The 13,013-nt window shown below is 31.4% G+C and overlaps 1 protein-coding gene across 1 annotated transcript; it reads left to right on the top strand.

The window, feature by feature from the left end:
• The first annotated feature begins 242 nt into the window (after positions 1-242).
• On the top strand, positions 243-4,436 carry LOC124491188 (uncharacterized). The gene is made up of 8 exons (XM_047053814.2): positions 243-768; positions 845-919; positions 1,007-1,540; positions 1,617-1,808; positions 1,904-2,120; positions 2,385-2,484; positions 2,596-3,225; positions 3,857-4,436. Exons 1-8 carry the CDS (start codon positions 712-714, stop codon positions 4,188-4,190), a joined length of 2,139 nt encoding a protein of 712 aa, XP_046909770.2. The 5' UTR covers positions 243-711; the 3' UTR covers positions 4,191-4,436.
• The last annotated feature ends 8,577 nt before the right edge of the window (positions 4,437-13,013 follow it).

The raw sequence follows: 13,013 nt of genomic DNA, 5'->3' as shown, positions 1-13,013 counted from the left end.
AATAAAATTCAAAAAAAAACTCGTTCTCAAATTCATTTGATATTCTGATCATTTTATTCACATACACACACACACATAACAATCTCTCATAGGTTCGAATATATGCTGTGAACAAGTTGAAATGTTTTCAAATTCTTACGTAAAATTGTTTTTTCTTGTAGAAACAAAGAAAATTTCGCTCAAGATGCGCGCCTAAATGAAATAAAAAATTTTAAAGGTAAAAAAAAAATTCGGACCTATTCGGGTGAAAATAGTGTCGAGCAGAAGAATTTTTTTTTTTTTAGTTTTGGATTCTTATTTTTTACGTAACACTCATGCATGTGAATGGATTATATGTGTTTTGATTTTATTTTATTTTCTTGTTCTGATTATAAATGATATATATCAAGAATTTATCATCAAAATTGATCAATATCATTTCGATAATGTAATCAATATGTTTAATCATCCAAAAAAATGATCGTCTAATAACAAGCTTTTATTACGTAATCACATCGTAATTGTGCCAATTCGGTCATCATTCGCATGGTTCAAAGGTGGTGAAAGTTAAAAGAATTACCTAATCAATCACGTTTATCATCATGATGTATGTGATGAAAATATCATTGAAGAATAATCGATTCGAATACATGTGCCAAAATCATCTTTTCTTCGCCCGAAAGAAAATACTCATTCATAAGTTTTCAATACAAAATTTGACTTTGAAGAAAGATGAAAATGTTTCTCAATAATGTTAACATATTTTTATGTAGACATTTATTTCTATTTGTAAGTATGATCAAATTTGATGAATGATTTTTTGTTTTAGATTAACAGGTATTTTTCTTTCTTTTGTGTTCCACAGGCAACATTATTATTATTATTAGCTATAATCATATCGAATATGGAATGTCGACGTATGATCGATAAAGAATGTCTTGTATGTGTGTTCTTTTAAATTGATTGATTGGTACTGTGTAATGTTATTTATTGAAAGTTTTCATTTTTATTTCTTTCTCATATATAGCAATGTGATAAGAATGAGTCATTTTCATTTTTCTGGAAAATTGAACGCTCAAAACCATCACCACCATCTTATTTTTTCGGTACAATACATGCACCATATACAAAAGTATGGAATTATGTACCAAGTAAAGCAAAATCAGCATTTCGTCATAGCCAACATATTATTTTCGAATTAGATCTAATGAATGCAGAAACATTATTATCATTAACACAATGTCAACTATTACCACCTGGCATTCGTCTTAGTGATATAATACCGATTGATCTTTATCATCGGTTACAACGACATCTACGTTATGTTAAATTTAAAATGTCTCATTGGATTACTCAGGAACAAAAATCACGTGGCCTTAACTCCAATACATTATATACGGCCATTACATTGAATTGGGAACGTAAACGTCCGATATGGGTGATGATCATGTTAAATTCATTGACCGAAAATGATATAAAATCTAAAGGTATAACCGTATTGGATTCATTTTTCTATCAAAAAGCAAAAAAATTGAAAAAATCTATCGGATCAGTGGAAAATGTAAGTGGTGTTTGTGTGTGTTTTTCAGAATCTAATTTCTAATTAAATTTTTACTTTTTGTTTTTCTGTATCTTAGGCCAAAGAACAATGTAAAACATTAAATTATCTAAATACAACACAGGTATTATATGCATTGAATCAAACATTATTACAACATGAACATATACGTCGTGGTTATTTACGTTCAAATCATACAACCGATGACATGATACGTCATTATAATTGTGGTAATCTTAATGAAGCACTTTTCAATGAAGATTCAGCAAATGTAATTATAATGCTTTAATAATGTTGATGATGATAATCTTAGTGTGGTTGTGAATATTTTATTTTCTATGTTTAAAATAATCTTTTTCTTTACAGATTCCAATACTTAAAAATCGTTCATCATCAACATTATCATCATCGATATCATCTGGCAATAATGATGAAGACGATGATAATGAATCATTTTCGAAAAATATTGAAAATTATTTCCGTTTCGAAATCATATTGAAACGAAATAAACGTATGAGTCAACGTGTATTAGAACTATTGAAATCAAATCCAAAAGAAAGTTTCTTTTTTGTATTTGGTGCCGGTTAGTATTCATATACTCAATAATATATTACTCGTTCCAAATTATTCAAAATCTTTGCCAATCTTGGATTGATTGATTTGCATAAATTAATAAAACTTTTTCTTTGAATAACTTTCAATCTTTTTTTTTGTCATTTCCATATTTTTAATTTTGTTTCTTTTTTCTCATTCCCATTCATTTGGATTTCCTGTGTTATTTTTATTTACGAACCAACAACCTACCCTTTTCCCAAAATAAAATGGCCATCGGTTATTGTTATTCAAGGCCATTTTCTTGGTAATGATTCAATAATCGAACTGATGAAAGATCATAATGGACTTGAAATTGTACATATTAATGATGATCGACAACAAAAACAATCATTGTAAGTATATAATTCCATTCAATTCTGTTGATGAAGTGTTTCCATCTTTTTTTTTCATCGTTGATTAATCCATCATTTTGTCATTTATGAATTATAAATTTTATGATAAAGGATTTGTGATCCTACCATTACCACAACAAAAACAACAACATCAATATCATCTAATGTTGAATCATCGTCTGGCCGCCGAACTAAATTTATGAATAATGGAGCGCATGTTATTAATCAACATGATCAACAACAACAATCCGAAGAGACATTAATCTATCCTATTTCATCTGAATCGATACATCGTTTACCATCATCATGGTTCCATCATTATCATCATCCATCGTTATCGAAAACAACAAATTGGAAATCCATAGATCCTATTAGATCATCATACTTACCGGCAACTAATGTGTTGTTTAAAGATTCAAATCAAAAGATTCAATGGCCGATGATGAATATGGTCAGTAGTAGCAGCAGCAGTAACATCAATTGGAATAAAGATTCGAATCAATATCCAGCATCATATAATACTCACAATGATAATAATAATAATCAAACAATGTTGATGACGATGATGATGATGAGACAATCGAATAATCAGCTGCATCCGCAACAGCAACATTCATTCGGTGATATTCGTTATCCAATTGCTGCTTCTGCTGCTATTCCCATAACCAACAACAATGATTTATCATCATTATTTTACAATAATAATAATATTCATCATCAATGGCCTAATCATAATCAAAAGTAAGTGTCAATATTCCATTAATAAGTTCTACTTATTAATTATGTATTGCGAAATGACCATCCATCTAATGACCAACCAACCAAACATACAAACATAGAGATACACAAGGGTGCTATGGTCAAGCGGACATATCAGTTTCTATCAGTATGTTGTATTAGCATAAATTAGATATTAAGAATGATGGCCATGTGCTTATGTTTGAACTAGTAACATGTGTATGTTTCGGTGTGTGTGTGTATATATCGATCCAATTACATTTATTGGCCGGCGATAAGATTTATGCCAAATGATGATTTGATGATGATGATATGAGATGGTGAGGGTTCATTTTTTTGCATTTATAATTGATGATCCAGGAGCAAGAAAGTACGAAGAATATGTGTGTGTCTGTGTTTATAGAATCTTTTGGTTTAGAATACATAGATACGATGACAAACATATATTGACATTGCCATTGGATATATATGAGTATTTTATGAAATGTAGTTTGTAATAATAATGACAGCAGAATATAATCAATTTGTCAAATTCATTCCATTCTTATGGGTTCATGATTCAATATTTACCTTTTTCATTCATTTTTGTTGTTGTTTTTTTCTTTTGTTTGTATGTACGATGATATGATACCAGTCAGACAAATATGATGATGGACATAATATTACCATCCACACGACATCGATTCGATCACCATCACCCTCATCATCATCATCATCATCGAACCCGATCAAATAATGATTATCAATATCATCAATTGATTAATAATAAATTGATCAATACAAAATTATTTGCCGGTTTAGTGGAATCAAATCTTGGTCAAGTTGATATACGTCCAGCATCATCATCATATTCGATCACCAATATATCAAATAATGGTTGTCGTTGTTGTATATCGATCATTTTCAGCCATCATCCAATAATCTTCATCACCATTTTCATTTCAATACGAGCTTTATCAATCATTTGATCCATTCTCTATCATATAATACTCCTATTATTTTTTTTTGTTTCCTGTTTATCTTACGTTGTTGTTGTTATGAAATGGATGCCAAAAAAAAAAACAAAAACCCTGGAAAAAACAATAACTACAACAAAGCAACAACAAAAAAAGAAGATAAAATACATATGTATTGTGATAAATATATATATTATATATTGAAATTTTAAATTTTAAAAGTTACTTACTTGTAAATAAATAAATAATTTTCATTTATGACCTGTGGTCTTATAAATCAATCATTTGTTTAATCAATCGATATCATCATCATCATCATCATCATGATTTAATAATGACAAATTGTCAATTGAAATGAAAATGAAATGAGCAGTAGAAAAAAAAATTTCTAAATCTGTCATTCAAACAATTGTTTATGGCATCATCAATATCCCACACACCATACTTTATGAATGAATGATGAAAATTTCATCAAATGAACCAGCCAGCCTCCCCACTACTTACTATTACCCTCCACACACAAACAAAACGAATGATATCCAAATTTAGTAGTAAACCAGATTTAATCTAATAGAAAATTGAAATCTTTGATGCCATTCACACACACATACACACACACACTTTATTATTATTATTATTATGTGAGTATGTGATGATAAGCAACAAAGTTTGTCACACTATATCTCACAAACCTATTATTATTATGATGATGATGATGATGATGCTGTAATAAAATAATCAAAAACGTTCCTTTCAATGATTCATTTTGATTCGAATGTCAAATTGTTGGCGTTTCGTGTGTGTTTAGAGCAAAAAAAAAAAAAAAATCGAATCGAATCGAATGAAATAAAAAAAAAGAAAGAATCCAACAATATCTTGTGGTTTGGCTGGTTGGTTGGTTGGTTGTTGACTTAAACAAACACCCCAACAACAACAACAACAACAACGGAAAAAAAACTAATTGATGGTTCATTTCGCAGTTGGAAAATTTGGTATTTAGGATGCCATGATTCAATATGAACGCGTGTGTGCCTGTGTGTACTTTTTAACTAATAAATGACAATAAAATGAAAATGAAAAAAAGAATGAAAATCAAGTAAAAAAAATCTGATTATCGGTTGAATGTGTGATATATTACTTGATTATATGTAGTGATTAAAGTGTGCATATATCATCGTCATCTTCATCAATAAAAAAAAACCTGGATAATAGATATTGAACCGATGGTGATGTGATGATTAAAACAGCCACAAAATTCTTTTTTTTTCGATTCATCATCGATGATATGATCACAAACACCTAATCATCATAAAATTTAGAATTATTAAACAGTGAGATTTGTTGTTGTTGTTCAAAATGTCGTCGAATCTGTTGTTGTACTTGCTTGCTATCTTTCCATCTCTCAGCTGGATATTATTTGGTGCGTTTATAATCATTACCTTGGATTGTAGAACTCTTTTTTTTGTGGTGGGGGTGGTGATGGTGGTTTTTCATCATTTCATCGCCCCCATCCAACCACCCATCACCATCATACAGAATCAATAAATTGCAGAGAGAGAGAGAGAATTGAATATTGTAAATGAATTAAATTAGCTCATCATCGTATAACAGCAGATCGGTAGTATTCGTTCGTATTGGAACTTTATTTGGAATTGAATCACAAAAACCAAAAAAAAAATTCTTAGATTGATGGGGTTTGATCTGATTTTGGGCAAAATGTGATTTGATTAAATCCTACAAATGATGACGATGATGATGATGATGATGATGATGAAGTTGTTGGATTGTACTTCAATTTTTTTTTCATTCGTTTCGTTTCTTTTAAAGAATCAAATAAGATACGTGCTCTTATTATTATTATTATGAAAAGGTTATTTTTACTTTGACATAAATATAGATAGAAAGTAAGAATGAAAGCGAAAGAGAGAGAGAGAGAGAGAGTTAGAATTTTTTTTTCTTGTTCTTTTTTTTCTGTACAAACATAAACCGTATTTCATTCATTAACAAAACGATGATGATGAGAATCAATCTAAATCAATCAGTTTTTGTTTTTCTTATTATTTTAGGGTTTTTTTTGGGCGAAAAGATGACACACACAAACACATCATTGTACACGCTAATTGCTTTTTTTTTGTTTCTTCGATTCATCATCATTGCCATTTGAGGATGGTATATACAATAATCCGTTATTTGAATTCAAACATTAAAAGTAAAAGAAAAAAATTCGAATTCCATTCAAATTTTCATTCAAACATTTCATTCTTTTTTCAAGTAGGATAATACATACATTGCATAGAAAAGAAAAACAAGCTAATTAGAATATTTAACCATTTAAATTTCATTGTTATCCTGACGATCATCATGATTATTGTTGTAGTTGTTGTTGTTGATGATGATGATGGTGGCAATTAGTTAAAATGACTGGTGGCTTTGACTGGATTTTTTTTTCTTGGAATTTTTATCTTTGATTAGTAGATTTCTCAATGGAAAATTTTTTGAAAAAAAAATCTTACAAATGATCATCATTTGTATCGAGATTAGTATTCCAAGCGATTCAGAAATGGGAAAAAAAATTCCAGGGTGTTGTCCATCATCATTGCAATCATTACTGGCTATAAAAATTGACAATGATAATACATTTTTTTTTGTTTACAATTGAAAATGTTCAGATCAATTTCAACTCCATCATTATCATCATCATCATCATTTGGAAAGTTTTTCTTTTGTTACTGTTGTTGTAGTTGTTGTTGTTTACTCAACAGTAGTGTTTTGTATTCATAATGATGAATTTTTCATTCATTCATCTCTACTATTCGATTCGATTCAATGTTTGACAATCGATCAATTCCACATTTACATTTAATCTTTTTTGACCAATCAATTGAGCCATTGTAAAGTTGATATTTTGTTGACAGATAAAAAAGACTTCAAACAAACAAAAAAAAATTAAATCCAATAAAGATAAAGGTCATCGAAAAAAAAAAAAAATTTTTTCTGGTACCTGGAAAAGTGATTTTTTTTCGGTCATGCTTTCCGCTTTCAGTTATTAACAATTTTTTTTTGTTTTTTATTGAAATCATAAGCTCTTGATTTGATTTGAGAGTGGATTCGAATTTTTTTTTTTTTTTTTTTTTTTTGATTTGAAAATTTCGAATCCCAAATGGGAAAGGAGAAAGATGATAAAAAAAAGCAGCAACCTTCATGGGAGGTGTATGTAAATCGAAATCAAAAAAAAAAAAATTATTCGATTTATCGATTTATCGACACAGAAAGAGGAAAAAATTTTCATAATCAAAAAAAAAAAAAAATAAATAAATAAACAGAACATACAAACACATAAATCGATGGATGAGAATATGAAAAAAATTGTCCCAAGAGATAAAAGAAAAGGAGAGAATGGGAAAAAAATGACAAATCATTGGGATTAAATCAATGACATACCGGAATTAATGTGAATGAAATTTGTTGTTAGCATCAACGATGATTGATAAATCAATCAAACATTTCATAACATCATCAGTTGTGGATTATTGTGATTTCTATCTATTGGTGGATTATCCTCTCATGGTGATGACGATGATGATGATTTTGATTGTATCAATCGATTTGATTGATTATTCTGTTGTTGTTGAATGTGATCGTGATGATGATGATGATGAGTAATAGATAAATTAATAAACGAATATGTTGCAACTGGTTTAAGATCGATGACGTGTATTCTCAAGCAATAACAATCCATTTTTGATTATTTAATTATTTTTATTTTTTGTTTATCCACTGTTACTAGATTGAGAATACACACTATCGGTCCACCACAACCACCACCACCACCAGCATTCATTATCATCATCTTATAATAATCAAGAATCATCCGAACAAAAATTCAGTGGTATTCGAAAAGATTTTCAATATTTCATCGATAACCTAATTTTTAAGAAAAAATGGAAAAAAAATCTGAAAGATTATTGGTGAAAGGATACTTACCAAAAGAATAATTCCAAGAAATTTAAACGAAAAAAAAAAATATTCGAATTCGAATAAATCCGGTAACGATGATGATGATGATGGCGACGACGATTATTGTGATTACACACACACATACATACACATAACCAGATCATAATCATGACACATTCACGTGACATTCATGATAAAGTTTAAAGTTGAATGGTGATGTAAATCATACATACAACCACAACACATCAAACATATAATGGAAATACACGAAACAGAATATATTGTGAACGGAAAACGGAACCACCAAAAAAAAACAAACAAAAAAAAAACGATACAACACACAAATAAGCTATGTAGAAACATTAAATCGAAAAAAAATAACGTAACTTTACCAAAAATGACCAAAGAAAAATAAAACGATTATTACACACAGATACACGCACATCTATCTGTTGAACCCGACGACAACGACGACGACGAAAAATGAAAACGGGATATGAAAATGGATTATTTGTTTCAATAAATGATGAAGCTTATACTTACAATTTTTCTATTACCCGCCATAGCCATTATCATCATCATCATCATCATCATCATTACCATTCAGATATATTCGCTGTTGCTTGCTTACTTTCACTTGTTTCACTGCTATAGGATAGGATAATCGCACTGTTGGATACTCCCGTTATTTGGTTTTTTCTATTTTTTTTTTCATTTGATAGATTTAGGTTCCAGCCTTTTTTCTCGTCGTCGTCGTCGTCGTTGTTGTTGCATATATTCGAGATTCCAATATATACCGCATACACAAACACACAACATGATAATATATTTGAAATTTGAATCAATCCAATCGGTCGGTCGGTTGGTCGGTCTGTCTGTACAGAAATTCGAACCAGAAACAGAATTTTAAAAAACTGAGCATGTGTGTAAATCGAGAATTTATGGTGTAACAACATCACATCAATGAATAGAACGACAACTGGCGTTCTGGATGTGTGTGTGTGTTTTACTTTATTCGTCATTGATTCAATTCGTCATCAGGGGGCCATCATCATCATCATGTACCGATAATCGATCCTGGAACACATACACACACACACACAGACACACATGGGGTAAGATTCATCTATCTGATAAGTGAGATAAAGTGGAAAAAAAATGAACAACAACATCAAAAACTAACTAACTAACTTAACAAACATACACACACACACACACACTGGTTGCCACAGCATTTCTTTGTGAATGCAAATATGAAATAACGAGGGGAAAAAAATATAATAAATATATAAATACAGAAACCAGATGCTCGGAAAAAAAACATCAAATGATGATGATCATGATGATGTCCTGCCAAATGTGGATAATATAAAATTTCAAAACAGTCATTCAATGTTTATTATAGCATCCAATGTTCATGATCATTGTTACAATGATGATGATGATGGTGGTGGTGGTGGTGGTGACATTGCATACACAATTTACAATAATTGGAAGCCATAATAAATAATCAAAAAAAAAAAAAAAAAAAATTATTTGATTCACAAGTTTCACAATTCATCAGATCGATGTTTTTCATTTCACTGCCCATTCTCTCTCTCTCTCTCTCTCTCTCTCTCTCTCTCTCTCTCTCTCTCTCTCTCTCTCTCTCTCTCTCTCTCTCTCTCTCTCTCTCTCTCTCTCTCTCTCTCTCTCTCTCTCTCTCTCTCTCTCTCTCTCTCTCTCTCTCTCTCTCTCTCTCTCTCTCTCTCTCTCTCTCTCTCTCTCTCTCTCTCTCTCTCTCTCTCTCAAATGGATATGATGATCGTCATTATTATGATTATTTTATTATTCATTTCAATTTAATTAATTCGATTTTGGAAAAAAAAAATTAAAAAAATTCAAACAATCGATATTACATTATATATGAATGACAATATTATATCTGTCTGTCTGTCTGTCTGTGTTATGGTCAAAATATATTCGACGGTTTAATGACCTGATCATTATTGTTATTATTATTATCATAATCATGTGTGTGTGTGTGTGTGTGTGTTGAGAATTATTTGTTTCTAGTTTTTTTTTTGCATTCCTGTGAATGCAAACTTGAACAATACGATGTAATCGAAAAAAGTTTGTAATTATGATAATAATAATAATAATCGAATTGAGTGGCCATCATCATCACCATTGTTGAAATCAATTTTTGAAGATTTTTAATCAAACATTGACAAAATCAACATCTTCACATTGAATTTTTTTTTGTTTTTTCAAAAAAAAACTTGAAAATATTTTTAATTAATCATCGGGATAGCCATTTATGAATCATATTATCATCAATGAAATGGCTCAATTTAATTCCGGAAAATTTTTTTTTTTATCACTATTAATAGTTTAATGCAGGCTAAATATATAATAAGCACATAAGTACATCATCATATATAATGTGTTCATCAATTATATAATTTATGATTGTTATTTGTACACGGTGTGAAAAATAATAATAATCGATGATATAAAATGTTTATATTATGATCGAATAAACGAACGAAAAAATGACATCAAACATTTCCGGTTCAATCATATATTCGCGAATATATTCTTATATCGAGTCGTATATTGAAGAATTGAACCTCGAATAAACAAACAAACAAAGTGGACAAGGGTAAGAACATTAAATGTATGTTCGTATGATGGTTTGATCTAATTTATGACAAAAAATTTTTTTTTTCTTTGATCTTACATTATTATTATTATTATTATTAATAAAAGATACACTGCCAATACGGCACTTGTTTTGATCTTACATCATATTTTTATTTTTATATACATTCTAAATGTCTATTTTTAATGACCAACACCGTAATAACAATATGCAAACGCACGCTACCTCCCAACAAACCCGGAAAACGTGTTATCTACTGGTACAATGAAGAACTTAAATTGAAACATCAACAATGCAAAAGATTAAGAAGAAAATGGAAACGATCGAACAACCAGTTTCTCAAAGAAGCCTACCTCAACCATTACATAGCCTGCCTCAAAGAATACAAAAATCAACTAATTATGACCAAAAGAAATTCCATCAGACAGTTCTTCTCCGTGCAGGACAGCTCTTCCGTCTGGAAACAAGTATACAAATGGTGTAAAACTCCAAAAAATCTCAATCAAAGCCTAAAAACAATAAAAACCGACAACGGATGGACAAATACGCCAATAGAAACAGCTAGTCATTTGCTCAACAAATTCTTTCCCGACGACCCACCCGACAATCATGATCAATCTCTCATCTCCACATCCGCTCAATATCCTCAATCAACGTCGAACGACGTCCCATTTACCACAGAAGAAGTATATGATGCTATTCTAACCGAAAACGACAATAAAAGCCCTGGTGAAGACGGAATTTCCGCCAACATCATCAAACATCTCAACAATCTCTTCCCCACCTTATTCCTAAACATCTACAATGCCTGTCTAAAGCTAGGCACATTTCCGGACAGATGGAAAGTATCTACCGTCAAAGTAATCCCTAAACCTGGCTCGAATCTGCAAACCGCCAAAGCTTTCCGGCCGATTAGTCTATTATCCGTTATGGGAAAAATCCTAGAAAAGCTTCTATACAAACGTCTTCTATTCTGGACATATCAACATCCTACTGGCCTATCCGACCATCAATATGGCTTCAGACCACAACGATCGACGGAAGATGCTATCAACATAATCATTTCACATCGAAAAGAAATTCTGACCAACAACAAATATGGATTATTCGTCTCTCTCGATGTTGCGGGAGCATTCGACTCAGCATGGTGGTCTCTAATAATTCTATCACTCATCGATCTTAATATCCCCAAAAACATTATCAATATATTCAGAAGCTATTTCTCAAACAGGAAAGCTAAACTCACAATATGTGGGGAATCAGCCGAAAAACTACTGAGCCGTGGTTGTCCACAAGGAGCCAAATGCTCCCCTTTATTATGGAATATTCTTTACGATAATCTTCTCAAACTGCATCTACCGACCGGTTGCTACCTTCAAGCCTTTGCGGACGACGCCTTCCTTGTTGTTTCTCATGAAAATCTTAACATATGCGAGGATCGGACCAACAAAGCTCTAGAGAAAATAGCTAAATGGGGCGAAAACAACAAAATTGAATTCAACCCTAGGAAAACGCAAGCAATGCTCATCACCAAGAAAAGGAAAACAAGAGAAATAGATATCCAGATGAAAGGTACCAAAATCGAAATAGTGAAACACATGAAATACCTGGGTGTTATCATCGAGAATAAGAACAAATGGAACCAACATCTCGACCTTATCGCAAATAAGTCACGACGATTGTACCATCAAATACTAAGGACAACAGGGAAGGAATGGGGTCTATCCTCCGACGTTCTAAGAACCATCTACATATCTGCTATCGAACCTATCCTCACTTACTCCTGCTCCTCATGGAATAGCATCCTTGATCTTAAAACTAAACGCGCCAAACTTCTATCAATCCAAAGATCCTTCGCCATTTCCATTATTAAAGGTTACAAGTCGATCTCAGCCGAAGCAGCTCTAGTTCTAGCTAACATTGAGCCAATCGACCTGAAAATTCGTTATTGCTCCAGCAGATATCTCCTCAAGAAAGGAATACCAGACAACGAACATCTTTCTCAAATAACATTCCAACTTAGAGCACCCTTCAGCTATAGGCCACATCCAGCACTCACTACTAACTTCTCCGTTACAAACTGCCGACGCCCCCACCAAATTAATATTTTCACCGATGGCTCCAAGTTGGAAGAACAGACTGGCTGCGCCTTCGTAGCACTAAGGAACGACCTCGTCATACACATCGACAAGAAACGCTTGGCCAACGAATGTTCTGTTTTCCAAGCTGAGCTG

This window comes from Dermatophagoides farinae, chromosome 4 (assembly GCF_024713945.1).
Source record: "Dermatophagoides farinae isolate YC_2012a chromosome 4, ASM2471394v1, whole genome shotgun sequence".
Lineage (NCBI taxonomy): Eukaryota > Metazoa > Arthropoda > Arachnida > Sarcoptiformes > Pyroglyphidae > Dermatophagoides > Dermatophagoides farinae.
Note: the sequence above shows the minus strand (reverse complement) of the source record. Positions and strands in the feature narration are given on the sequence as shown.